The sequence below is a fragment of the Melozone crissalis genome, unplaced genomic scaffold (genome assembly GCF_028551555.1).
Source record: "Melozone crissalis strain CALT ecotype California unplaced genomic scaffold, PUWL_Pcris_2 ptg000075l_1, whole genome shotgun sequence".
NCBI classification, from domain to species: domain Eukaryota; kingdom Metazoa; phylum Chordata; class Aves; order Passeriformes; family Passerellidae; genus Melozone; species Melozone crissalis.
Genome location: NW_026535852.1, coordinates 2,388,640 through 2,401,683, shown reverse-complemented (window position 1 = coordinate 2,401,683; position 13,044 = coordinate 2,388,640). Strand labels below are relative to the sequence as shown.

The 13,044-nt window shown below is 41.7% G+C and overlaps 1 protein-coding gene across 2 annotated transcripts in view; it reads right to left on the bottom strand.

Annotated features, from left to right (window-relative positions):
* The window catches only part of KCNJ6 (potassium inwardly rectifying channel subfamily J member 6), a 168,671-nt gene that overhangs the window by 24,934 nt on the left and 130,693 nt on the right, over positions 1 to 13,044 (bottom strand). For both annotated transcript variants that reach the window (XM_054290022.1, XM_054290021.1), the window contains one exon: positions 9,441 to 10,361. In XM_054290022.1, the coding sequence (XP_054145997.1) occupies positions 9,441 to 10,361 (921 nt within the window). The remainder of the gene's footprint in view (positions 1 to 9,440; positions 10,362 to 13,044) is intronic.

Here is a 13,044-nt window from a genome sequence, read left to right as displayed (position 1 = left end):
ACATCCTGGTATCCTCTTGGATATCCTCACCCTCTTCCAACTCTGCTCCTGATGAATCCCTGGAGCTTTGGCTCCCCTTTTAGCCTTGGCCCCTGCCATGGAAGGTCCTCCAGAAGAGATTTGGGCTGCTCTGACCTCACTTTGCTCCTGGTGGCAGATAAATCCTGATCAGACCTGCCAGTGGAAATTATTTGTCCAGTTCATCACTTTGTAAATTCAAACTACTGGGAGGAGCCTACAAAATACCCCAGAGTGTGAGGTACCCTCCCCACTCCTCATTTCTGGGAGGTTCATGGAATTCAGCCAAATATTCCCTCTGAATTCATTTATCTAAATCAAATTTTAGCATTCCTCAAGTATCTCAAACATGTTCCTCATAAGCATTGGAAATTTGGTTTTGGAGATTTCCTTCCTTTCTGCTTTGTTTTGGATGTTTCTTTAAATCAGGTTTCATTCCGGTGTAAGTTGTAAGAATGGGATATCTCATATTTAACAATCCTGTATTTATTAAAACCCCATTTTATTTTAAGCTAAAGGTTTATGTCATTCTACAAAAATCCCAACTAAAGAAAATTGCCAAAATCAGGAAGAAAAGAAATCTTGGAGAGAATTGTGACTTTCTTTAAATCATTCTTGGGAATATTGGGAATGAAGGAGAGGGAGTGAGTGAGCAAGGGCAGGGAGTCCAAACTTTGATTTTCCTTGGAACGCTGTGATTGAGACCACTGAGATCACTGCAATTCTTTGTGATTTGTTTTTCCTTAAATCCTCTGAGGACTTTTTTCAGAGGCCTTGGGAATCCCAGGAACTGTGCCACGATGGGAGTTTTTAGTGCTGGCAGCTGCTTTCTAGGATAAAAAATTTAAACTCATGAATTTTCTGTATTTTTTTCATGTCCTTTATGTAGCCAGTGGTGTTTCTGCAGTCCATAGCCTTGTTCTTTTTAATCTATCAACTGCTGAGTTTGAATTTCTGCTTTAATTCGCAACTTTGCTCATTCTTTAAACTTTTAGGTCACTTTTGGCTTTGCAGCTGCTGGTCTGTTCAATTTTGTGACAACTTTCTGCTGAAGGTGAATAATCCTTCTGCTCACATTCTTTAGAAACAGATGTAAATATTTGTAATTTTAGAGGGGCCTTCTGGTTATCAGGGTGTGTAATGCAAAGTGATTCCAGGCACTTTAACCCTTCTTAAAATCCCGTGATTCCAGACACTTAAAATCTTAAAATCCTGTGATTCCAGACACTAAAAATCTTAAAATCCTGTGATTCCACACCCTTAAACTTTTCTTAAAATCCTTCATTTTATTCTTCATTACAATTCAGGGAGACAGGAGGAAAGAATATTATACAGCTGGAAGTAGATAAGCACCAAGGAGAGAAGTGAAAAGATCTTTTGGAAATATGGGAGGGAGCAGAGTTCACCAAAAATACTTCCCAGGCTTTTGAACTGCAGGCTACCCAGACAGACTTCATATCTGGAAATCAAGCTGAGCAAACAAGGTGATCAGCCTGAAAGAATCAGTTCATTCCAGCAAAATTCCAGGGGTGAGACCCTGCCCTGACCCAAATCCGTGCTGGGATTTCACCACCATCCTCTCCAGGCAGGTAACAACCCAAAAGTGGAAGCCTAAAATTAGAAATACCAGCAAAATATTTCATTTAGGATAAGGATGGGCCGCCCCCTGCTCAGCATCCTCCCTTGGGTTTGCCAGGTGGGCATTGGGCTGGAAGCAGAGGAGATCAAGGGTCTGGAATCACAGGGTTCTAGGAAGGGTTTGGAGTCACAGGGTTTTAGGAAGAGTTTTGGTGTCTGGAATCGTGGGGTTTTAAGAAGAATTTATATGACTGGAATCAGAGGATTTTAGGAAGAGTTTAAGTGTCTGGAATAATGAGATTCTAGGAAGAGTTTAGGTGTTTGGAATTAGAGGATTTTAGGAAGAGTTTACGTGTCTGGAATCAGGATTTTAGGAAGAATTTAAGTGTTTGGAATCATGGGATTTTAGGAAGCATTTAAGTGTCTCCAATCACAGGATTTTAATGAGAGTTTAAGTGTTTTGGATCACAGGATTTTAGGAAGAAGAGTTTATGTGTCTGGAACAACAGGGTTCTAGGAAGAGTTTAAGTATTTGGAATCACAGAATTTTAGGAAGACTTGAAGTGTCTGGAATCATGGGATTTTAGGAAGAGTTTAAGTGTCTGGAATAATGAGATTCTAGGAAGAGTTTAAGCATTTGGAATCACAGATTTTAGGAAGAATTTAAGTGTTTGGGATGACAGGATTTTAGGGAGAAGAGTTTATCCTGTCATTCTAGACAGGATTTCAGGAAAAGATTATGTGCCTGGAATCATAGATTTTAAGTAGAGTTCAAGTATCTGTAATCATAGGATTTTGAGAAGAGTTTAGGTGTCTGGAATCACAGGATTTTAAGGAGACACCTCAGGAGTTTAGGTGTCTGCAATCACAGGGTTTTAGGAAGACTTCAGGTGTCTGCAATCACAGTATTTTAAGAAGAGTTTAAGTGTCTGGAATCATGGGATTTTAGGAAGAATTTAAGTGTCTGGAATCAGAGGATTTAAGGAAGAGTTGAAGTGTCTGGAATCACAGGGTTCTAGGAAGTTTTAGTGTTTTGCATCAGAGGATTTTAATAAGAGTTTAAGCGTCTAGGATCACAGGATTTGAGGAAGAAGAGTTTAGGTGTCTGGAATAACAGGATTTTAGGACGTGTGGAAGTGTCTGCAATCACAGGGTTTTAGGAAAACTTTAAGTGTCTGGAATCACAGTATTTTAAGAGGATTTTAAGTGTCTGGCATCATGAGATTCTAGGAAGAATTTAGGTGTCTGAAATAATGAAGTTTTAAGAAGAATTTCTGTGACTGGAATCAGAGGATTTTAGGAAGAGTTTAAGCATCTGGAATCACAGGATTTTAAGAAGAGTTTATGTGTCTGGAATCACAGAATTTTAGGAAGAGTTTAATATTTGAAATCACAGGATTTTAGGAAAAAGAGTTTATGTGTCTGGAATTACAGGATTTTAGGAAGAGTTTAAGTGTCTGGAATCAGAGGCTGTTAGGAAGACTTTAATAGTCTGGAATAATGAGATTCTAGGAAGAGTTTAGGTGTCTGGAATCACAGGGTTTTAAGAAGAATTTATGTGACTGGAATCAGAGGATTTTAGGAAGAGTTAAAGTATTTGGAATCACCACATTTTAGGAAGAATTTAAGTCTTTGGGATGACAGGATTTTAGGAAGAAGAGTTTAGGTGTCTGGAATAACAGGATTCTAGGAAGAGTTTAAGTGTCTGGAATCATGGGGTTTAAAGAAGAATTTATGTGACTGGAATTAGAGGACTTTAGGAAGAGTTTAAGCATCTGGAATCACAGGATTTTAGGAAGAGTTAAGGTGTCTGGGATCTCTGGATTCTAGGAAGAGTTTATGTGTCTGGAATCACAGCATTTTAAGAAGAGTTTAAGTGTCTGGAATCATAGGATTTTAGGAAGAGTTTATGTGTCTGGAAGCAGAGGATTTTAGGAAGAAGAGTTTGAGTGTCTGAAATCATGGTATTTTAAGAAGAATTTATGTGACTGGAATCAGAGGATTTTAGGAAGAGCTTTAGTGTCTGGAATCACAGGATTTAATGGTCAACGAAGAGGGTGCCAGCCCAGCTTCCCACTGTGCCCTTCTGCTTGGAAAACAGGAGCAGGACCGGAGTAAAGCAAATTTTGGGATGCTGTCATTGCTCTGGCCATGGAGATCATGAGCCCTGCAGGGAATAGCCTGTGTAGGCTCAGCAGTGATGAGCAAAGACAGGATTTTGGGGCACCTCTCTGTGCTTGGCCCTGGTTTAGGAAGGAACAATGCTGACAGGGGAGGCTGTGGGAGTGTGGAAAGAACTGAGACCTGCCCTTTGTCCATGCACAGAGAGATCTTGGAGGGATTGCAAAGACAGGAGGGGCAAAATGAAGCTCTTCTTGAGCAAGTCTGATATGTGGTCGGCACAGAATTATTTCCTGATATCTGATCTGTTAGGTAATCCCTAAATACCTGCCTTTTAGAGATCTTACCTTTTAGTATGAGTTACTGCTTGAATCTGAATATGATATTTGAACACTTAGGGCTGAGGGAGCAGCTGGAGTTGTGAAGAGCTGAGGAATTAATTGGTGAGAAAGGTGTGAGAGATGGACAAAAAGCCATTCTCAAACATTGATAACAGGCTTGCAAAGTACAGCACTACCCAGAGAATAAAGCTGTTAAACAAATGTGTAATCCCTTTTCCCTGAAAGTGAGATACAGCAACACTTTAGCTGGAATATTCCTAATCAGCACCTCCTTTTTATTTCCCACAAACACTGCTGCCTGATTTCTTGCTATTCCTCGTAGCTTTGACTATTGTGAAATTGTAATTGCCTCCTCTAAGTCTCACAATCCTCTTCAGCAATGAAACTCATCTTTTTCCACCTGTAGAGAAATCTTCCTGAAGGAAACGTGAAATGAGATGGGAATTCCTTTCCCTGCTGGCATTTAGCACTCCCCTCCTGCTAATGCCTGCAATTTTCTGTGTGAGAATAAATAACAGTGGAATGCTTCTTTGTTAGACTCAGTAAAATTAAAATGGGATGGAAGTGAAAGGGATTGCTGGCAGCTCCAGGGAAGTGGGGATGTGCGAGAAGTTAAACCTTGTCCAAGTCTGGCACCCAGCAGCAGGAGATGTTAAAACCCTTAAAAATAGAAAGGAAAGCTGCAGCCTGGAGAGCCCTTGTGCTCTGATCATTTCTGGAATGAAGATGATCCCGTTTGGAGCAGAAGCCTCTTGTTCCTGACCCTGCTCAAACTGCATTTCAGTCACATCCTGCGGCACAATGAAACCCACTCTTGTCCTTTGTCTTGCAGGAGCACTCGGGTGGGAGAAATCCTGGTGTTTTTCTTCCTGTCACCTCCGTGCCCTCAAGAAGCACTTGGAGAGGATAAATATTTCTTCCTTGAAGAGCAGTAGAAAATTCAAGTGAGAAACTCTAACCCCAGCGATTTTTATTTGGAGAGAGAGCAAAGTCTGCTGAGAGGTTTTGAAGGGTTGGAACTGCTTAAATCCATATCAGAGGGAGATATTTGCTAGGACTGGGCAAGGCCAAGGGGTAAACACAGCATTTCATCCCAGAGAAATCAAACCCACAGTAAACCAGTCAGTGAAAAGGGCTGCAGTGAAGAGGGCAACAGCTTTATACAATATTTGTCTGGTTGATAACACTGTTTACTGTATAAATAACCATCCAAGTGAACATTTTATTGCTCTGCACACGTGTTTTCCACAGCTGGCAAGTGTGGTTGTTTCTGTGCCTGTAAAACCTCCTGCAGATGCTGCTCTCAAAGCTGCCCCGGTGTCAGAATTATAAATGCACCCTATTCAGAGTTTATTTGTAAAATTGTCCCTCTGAACCTGAAGTTCTCTGGCTGGCTTTGTTGCTTGTTTCCTTTTTGACAGCTACAAATGTGCGGATCATTTTCTTTCCTTGGAACTGTTCAATGCTCAAATGTTCATTTTTAGGCAGAGGGAATTGCCAGAGTGTCACCAAGTGCATCCCACTGGCCAGATACAACTTCTCAAGTCTTGTTCAGAATTTTCCTCTTTCTCACCCTTTCCCCCCCCCTTTTTTTTTTCATCTTTCTCTCTCTCTCTTTGAGTTTATTTCTCAGTTTCTCTTGCTATTGTACACTATCTGACCTTCTCACTACATCTTCCAAATTTAAAAGGCTTTCCTTTCCTTCTTATGGGTCTATTTCCTTATCAGAATTATACATTTGCTTAATTTTTTAAAATACCTACTTTGCTTGTGATGATAGGACTTCCCTTAGAAATAGATTTCACCAGGTGAAAAAGGCTTAAAAAATTTAAGCTTATGGCCAGGATCCAATTATCATAAAATATTCTTAACTGTAGATTATTTTACATTTAAAACTCTGGTAAATGGAGGCTGCAAAGTGTGGAAATGCCAGATGTGCCCTCCTGCTGCAGTGAAGTTTGGTTGGATTTTTTTCCCCATTTTCAAGGCTCCTCAGTGGTTCCACAGCAGCCTAATGTGCTTTTGTTTTCCCAAAATCAATGTTTTTGGACATTCTGGAGAGATGTGCACCACCACCAGGAAAAGCACAGAAATAAATCTTTGCAAAAGTCTTATCCTGTGATTCCAAAGAGATATTTTTGAATGTTTTTGTAAATAAAGACATTTAAAAATACATATTGAAAGGATCCATAACAAATATTTTTAAAAACCAACCTTATTTTGAGTGTTTGATGGCGCTGGATGAAGGAATCAGATTGACTTCATGATTTTGGAAAATGCCTTGATGAGCATTCTCCCTCAAAGTGGTTTTCATGGCAGAAAGAATGGGAATAATGAGGGTGTAGGGATTATCCCTGGGATAATACTTTGTTATGTGCCTTGGAAAAAACACATCCACTTCTTTTTGCATCTCAGGAAGTTGTGGCAAAGCTTCCATGGGGAATTAAGGGGTCCTTGAGTTGAACTTTCTGCTGAATTTTAATTTGGTTCATTATTTTAATGTCACTTAAGAAAATGCATTATTCTTAATTTCCTGTCCTAAGACACAATGCAGAGTTCCCATGACAATCCATAAAAATTGTGTTTCACACAACAGATAAATGTGATTTTGGAGCACTTAGGGTGGAAAGCATTATAAATGTATTTACCTGTTGGGCCAAATTTAAGCGGAATCAATAATTAATAACAACATTAGCAAAGGTTTACCCTTATCATTTCCCATTTTGTTTCTCATTGAAGCTATATCTGAGTGGGGAAGCTCTGAAAACAAATAAAGGATTGTTTTTCCTGCTCAAATTTGGGAGTGGCTTTTCCGATGGATGACACAACCTCAGTCCGGTCTGGATCCCTCAGCAATGACACCAAATGAGGACACTGTAGGTGACACCACATTTTCCTGGCTTCAGCTTTTATAAATTTATAATTTTGGATTCCATAACAACTCTGCTGGCAGGAATGCAGGGCTGGGCTTTGCTGCTGGGAGCAGCTTCTTTCCCTGCTCTCACTCTGCAGCAGGTGGGAGAAGGAAAGGTGAATATTTGACTGCCTAAACTGGCTTTCAGTGTTTGCCAGGATGCAAATAAATAGAAATATCTGTAATATTTGTGTAAATTTGTGTAATATTTGTGTGAATATTTGTAAACTAAAAGAGTGGAAATTCCAAGTGTTGGTAGAAGGTTGGACTGATTGTACCTTCAACAAAAACAACTCAGTGCAAGGAGTCAAAGCCCAAAATTCAAAGCCCAGCGGAAGAAGCTACTTCTGCACAAATATATTTTAGATATTGTGCTGGTAATTCTGACATTATGTGGTGCCCTCTGCTCATATCTCACTCAGCAGGAGACTCTACCCAAACAGAACAGTTTAAAATGTGAAATGGAGCCATCCGGTGTAGGGGAAACTCTTTAATCCTGGATATCTTCCGTGGGTTTCCAAATCATTGCATTTAGTTTCTTTCTTGATAAGGACTGGAGAGGTTTGAGATAACGACAAATGTGATTTTATCTCAAACCCTGCCAGCCCAAGCAGTCTGAGGGGTTTGTGCTGCAGTGGAGGCTGGTGATGTGTGAATGGGAGAGGTGGCCAGGCCAGAGAAGCAAAGAAAACCCCTAAGAGAGAGCCCTGGGGTGTGCAGGGGTGAAAATGAGGTGAGAGAAGGGGGAATCACAAATAGAGAGAGATGAGACTCCAAACCAACAAATCCACATTTGCTGCACTGCAGGAATATTCTGCCTTTTGATCTTGTAGGTGGTTTTGGTGAGACATTTTTGATTCTGCCACTACTTGCCAATCACTTTGCTGGAAAACACAGTGTTCAGCAAACCTGAAAATATCCCCCACCCCCTTGGGATGTCAAGTTCCTTCAGCTGCAGTTCTGAGATCTCAGGATGGTTTCAGGGAACAAACAGCAATTCCCTCATTGTCTCACCCCAAGGTGGTGCAGATGTTTGAAATCTCGGTGCCTACTGCACAGATCAGGAGCTCTAAACATTTCATCTTGATTTCTCTTCAGTACCACCTACTTCCTGGAAAATTTGGAAAGCCTTGCATTTACCACTTCAAATTCCCTGCCAAGTTCCCTTCAGTTTTTTGTTGTGTGTTTTGTTTTTTTTTTTTTTTTCCCTCTGCTCCATTTTTGTCTCACACTTTTATTATATGGTGACAAATGCAGTTTTTTTCTGACACCACATAATAGATGTGTGAAACACACACACACACACATGTTCTAGTAAGAGACTGCTCTTTATTTCCTGGCTCCAGTTGCAAAACATGAGTCAGGGTTGGAAAGGTTGTGCCTCTGTCAGAGCTGTGGAATCCACGTGCTCAAACTTTCCTGGGTTTTGCTGCAGTCGTGGGGAAAAATGGCAAATCTCATTGTTATATTTCTGTAATCAGTGTTTTCTCCTCCCCCAAGCACATCAAATCTTCATTTTATGACAGCCATTCCCATGTGTTGATTATATTTACTCATTTCAGGCATTGATGCTGTTATTAACAGGAAAAAAAACACCTCCAGCTTCTAAAACACAGATAAAAGTACCCTCCTATAATTCTGGCTTTAATACAAAAAAGAAACATTATTTTAGTGGCGCATTTGCTGTGGATTTCAAGCACTTTTTTTCCCTTGCACCAAGTGATTTCTGCTGTTCTGCTGCATAATTGCAGGTAACAACCACCCAGCATCTCCACGAGACTCCGGTGACACAAAATTCCAACATTGTTTGTACATCCCAGCTTTCAGTGTTCTGTGCACTCCTGTGGGGCCCCAGTGAAACACCAACTCAGATGAGACCTTTTGTGAGCTAGAGTGGAACAAGCCCCACGTTACCAGTTAAAACAAAAACCAAAGAAAACGAGCAGGCAAAAAAAAAACCCTAAAAAGAGAGAACTGAACACATCATCACTTCCTACTGGATCCAGCCTTGGAATGCCACAGGGCTGGCAGTTGTTCTGCAGATGCCCAGGAGTGATTGGAAGCAGCAGGACCACAGTGCTTCCACGTTAATCACAAACAGAGTTTTTGCATTGAAGTTTTTTTTTTTTTGTTTTTTTCCCTAAGCAATTTTATCCCACAAGGTCCCTGTGGTTGAGCTGCTCCTGCAATAGAATGACAAATAACTGGGTGACATGCTGTGAAAAATTCAGAAAATGAGAGATGCTATCCCATTTTCCAAACAGAGCAGAAACAACACTAATTCCGTTAGGCAAGATGGAACAGACAATTAAACTGGGCATGCTTTTAATTTTGAAGCTCACCAGAGAACGAACTCCTTTTTCAAACGCAACGACTGTGGAAGTGATTCCTTTAAAACGAAGCAAAACCACTGATTTTCCTTGCTAAAATTAAAGCATTTACCTCATACAAAGTATAAGAAATGTTACCTGTTGCCTCCACCATTCCTTCTAGGATTACAACAATTTCTAGCTCCTCTTTGGGCAACTGGGCTTTGGAAATCTCCCAGAAAGGACTCTGCTGGTTAATCTCATGGCTGATGATCAGTGGTGAAACCAAAAAGAGACGATCATCCCCTGTGTAATAACCTACGTTGATATCTGTCTGGTTGAGTGGTATAAATTCCCCCTCCTTTGTCTGTTTGGATTTGATCAACTTGGCTCGTATTGATGCCTCTACAATGTGTGAATTCCTAAGGTCTCCTACTCGGAACATCAGACACAGCTTTCCATCCCGCATGGAAATGACTGCGTTTGTAGAAAAAACCAAGGTTTCTGCCCTCTTCTTGGGTTGGGATATTTTCACAAACATGCAGCCAACCATGAAGGCGTTGACGATAGAACCTAGGACAGACTGCACTAAAAGCAGGATAATTCCCTCGGGACACTTGTCCGTGATGACCCGGTAACCGTACCCAATGGTGGTTTCGGTCTCGATTGAGAATAAAAAGGCTGAGACAAACCCATTGAGGTTGCTGACGCAGGGGGTCCACGTGCTGTCCCCTATGTGATCCATGTCCCCTCGCATGTAGGCAATGAGCCACCAGATCATGCCGAAGAAGAGCCAGGTCACCGTGTAAACCATGACAAAGATCAGCAGGTTGAACCTCCACTTGAGATCCACCAGCGTGGTGAAGATGTCAGTCAAGTACCGGTAAGTCTCTCTGACATTCCCGTGGTGGACGTTGCATTTCCCATCTTTCCGAACGTACCTCTGGATTTTCCTCTTGGCACATTCCTTGCTGATGTTTTTTGGCAGATCCTCTCGCGCTTGTTTGGGCAACTTTGGTTGATGGATTGTGACAGGGCTCTCGATGTCCTGCTCCATTGAGTCTTCTTCCAGGACGTTGGCTGCCATGGAAAACAAAAAAAACACGGAAAAGTCATTATTCCTCTTGTTATTGCTCTAAGTCAACACACAACCTTTTCCTGTGTTGATCAATAAAATGATCATCCTTGTTCTTTGCTAAATCCATTGTGTTTTGCTAACACAAAAATTGGACGCCAAGCACCCTCCGCATTTTATTGCTACATTATTTTATAGAAATAAAATTAAAGCAAACTCTCGTTTCTTATCAGGTCATCCTACCCACACCCATATTTAAATTTCACAAGATGGGTTTAAGCAGATATTCCTTCCCCCCTCGCCCCTTTGCAGTTTAATGAATGAAATTTTTTATGCACCAAAAAAGATCTTACGGAGATAAAAGATATAAATGAGGCAATGGATTCACTTGGGGGTGAGCAGAGAAAATGAGCTATTGCTGAGCTATTTTTTCCCATCAATTGCATTGCTGTGGGCAAAGTATTAAATAAGTACAAGGAGTTTTTTTTTTTTAAAAAAAAAAACCAACAGTTTTTAGAAAGAACCAATCCCCCTCTTGTTGAAGGAAAGTTGTAATATCTATCAAGAGCAATTCAAGCACACTTCCACAGAAAATCAATGTCTTGCTGATAATGAGACAAGGAATTGTGTGTCCTTCTCCCAGCAACCTAAAACCAACGGTACTTCAGATTTCATTTGAATTCTCTGTGCCTCTGGCCTTTAATTCAAGTGTACCTTGTCCTCTAATGATCTGGGCCTTTTTTTTTAGTTTCCTAGCTTTTAGAGATAAATAGCTTTGTTATTGTTGTGTGCCAGGGAAAAAAAAGAGTGCACTGAGGAGGAGAGTGCTTTAATCGAATGTGTTTTGCATGGAGCACATGCTGAGGTCTGGGGTAATTGTTGTTTTCAACTGATTTTCAAATCCTTCTGTTTTCTGGGGCTTCTTCCTGCAGGAATTTCAGCTCTTGAATTCCTAATTCTTTCTCTTCTGGCTAGCTGCTGTCAGTCTTCTGCCAGATTGTGAAGAGATAAGTCTTCTGGTAGGTCTGCCCAGGTGCTTGACTTTGAATAGAGAATTTCAGAATGGTTTGGGTGGAAAGGGACCTTAAAATCACCCAGTCCCCAGCCCAAAAATGGTCAGGGACACCTTCCATTACCCCAGGTTGCTCCAAAACCTGTCCAACCTGGCCTTGGACACTTCCAGGGATGGAGCAACCACAGCTTCTCTGGCCACTCTGTGCCAGGGCCTCATTCCTCTCACAGGGAAGGATTTCTTCCCAATATCCCATCTAAAAAACATCACTGCTGTGATTTTGTACCGTTCTTTATGGAGTGTTGCTCTCAGTTAGAGAGTCAGTGTGGCTCTAAAAGCCTTTTCCACTCCTAGAAATGTGTGCTGTGCTGCAGATCCTGTGTGGAATCTCACAGCACCTGCAGCTTTTTCAATGATGTGCAGATTCATTCCTGTAGAGAAAGATCACAGACCCTTGCAGAGTTTTATTGAAATATCCAGGGCAAAAGGGGTTGTAGCCCGGTTGTCTCTCCTCCTGACCCGCTCCTCTTTCAAAGAAAGTCTCAAAGCCCTCCAGTAGCACAGAATCTGAGAGCAATTCCATGTTTTGAGGCCGTGCCCCCCATCCTGTCACCTTTTCAGTTTGCTGTGTGTGTCAGGAGAGCCTTATCAGGGCTGAAGGCAGTGGCAGCACTGGGAGCTGTGTCCCAGGGCCCTCAGTTCTGAAGGAACTCCCCCAGCCAGTGACAGTGTGCCTGCTTGCATTAGCCCTGATGCTGGGCAATGCACGACAAAACACAATAAAAAGGCATTGCAGGGTCTTTGTGAGGCAGACTTAAGCCAAAGCCAGAAAATTTGAAGTTAAGGCATCACATTTTATGCTCAGCTCTCCGTTGTGCCTAAGGAAATTCCAGTCCACAGGAGTTATCACATCACTGCAGCAACAGAATCCTCAAATAATTATGAACAACCTCTGAAGGCTCTGGCTTTTGAGGCTTTATATTAAACTACTAATGCTGATATAATGGGGTTCATTATCTTGCAGGCATTATGAATAATTTGCTTTCCCTTCCTAGTCAGAGCCTGGCATGGACACAGAGACCAGGAGTGAGAGAATCCTGTTGGTTTAGAGAATATTCCTTACTCCTGGCCCTGCTGTGAAAGGGAATCATGTCCCAGACCTCCCTATCTGAGCATCTCTTACCAGAAATTATCCTGGGAGGGGACCCAGGTGCTGATTTTATTCCTGGCAGCAGGAAGAATGTGAAGGGACATCCGGGGCTGCCCTCCCACCACACCCCTCCTGCTTTCCATACAATGTTTATTTCCCGTGGAACTATTTTGAGCAGTGAAGCCCCTTTTATTCAGACAGCAAATTTTGAGCAGTGAAACACCTTTTCTTCAGACAGCAAATTTTTACCGATGCTTTCCAAATGCTCTGTGTGGATTTGTGCATCACAACCAGCCTGACCTGGCTTTCACAGCACGAGGGAAGGGCCACATTTTGTCAAGTGTCCACAAATTTTGTAGGAGCAGGGAGCTGCTGCCACAGTAAGTGGGGTCAGCTTGTGACAATTCCAACGTGGGAGGGTTTTCTTCACCTGGAGAAGCTGTCGTGGAGCTGGTTCTCATCTGGCTTTGTAAGGGGGCAGCTCTGGACAACAAACCCACTCTTTAACCAAGGTCTCTCTCATTAC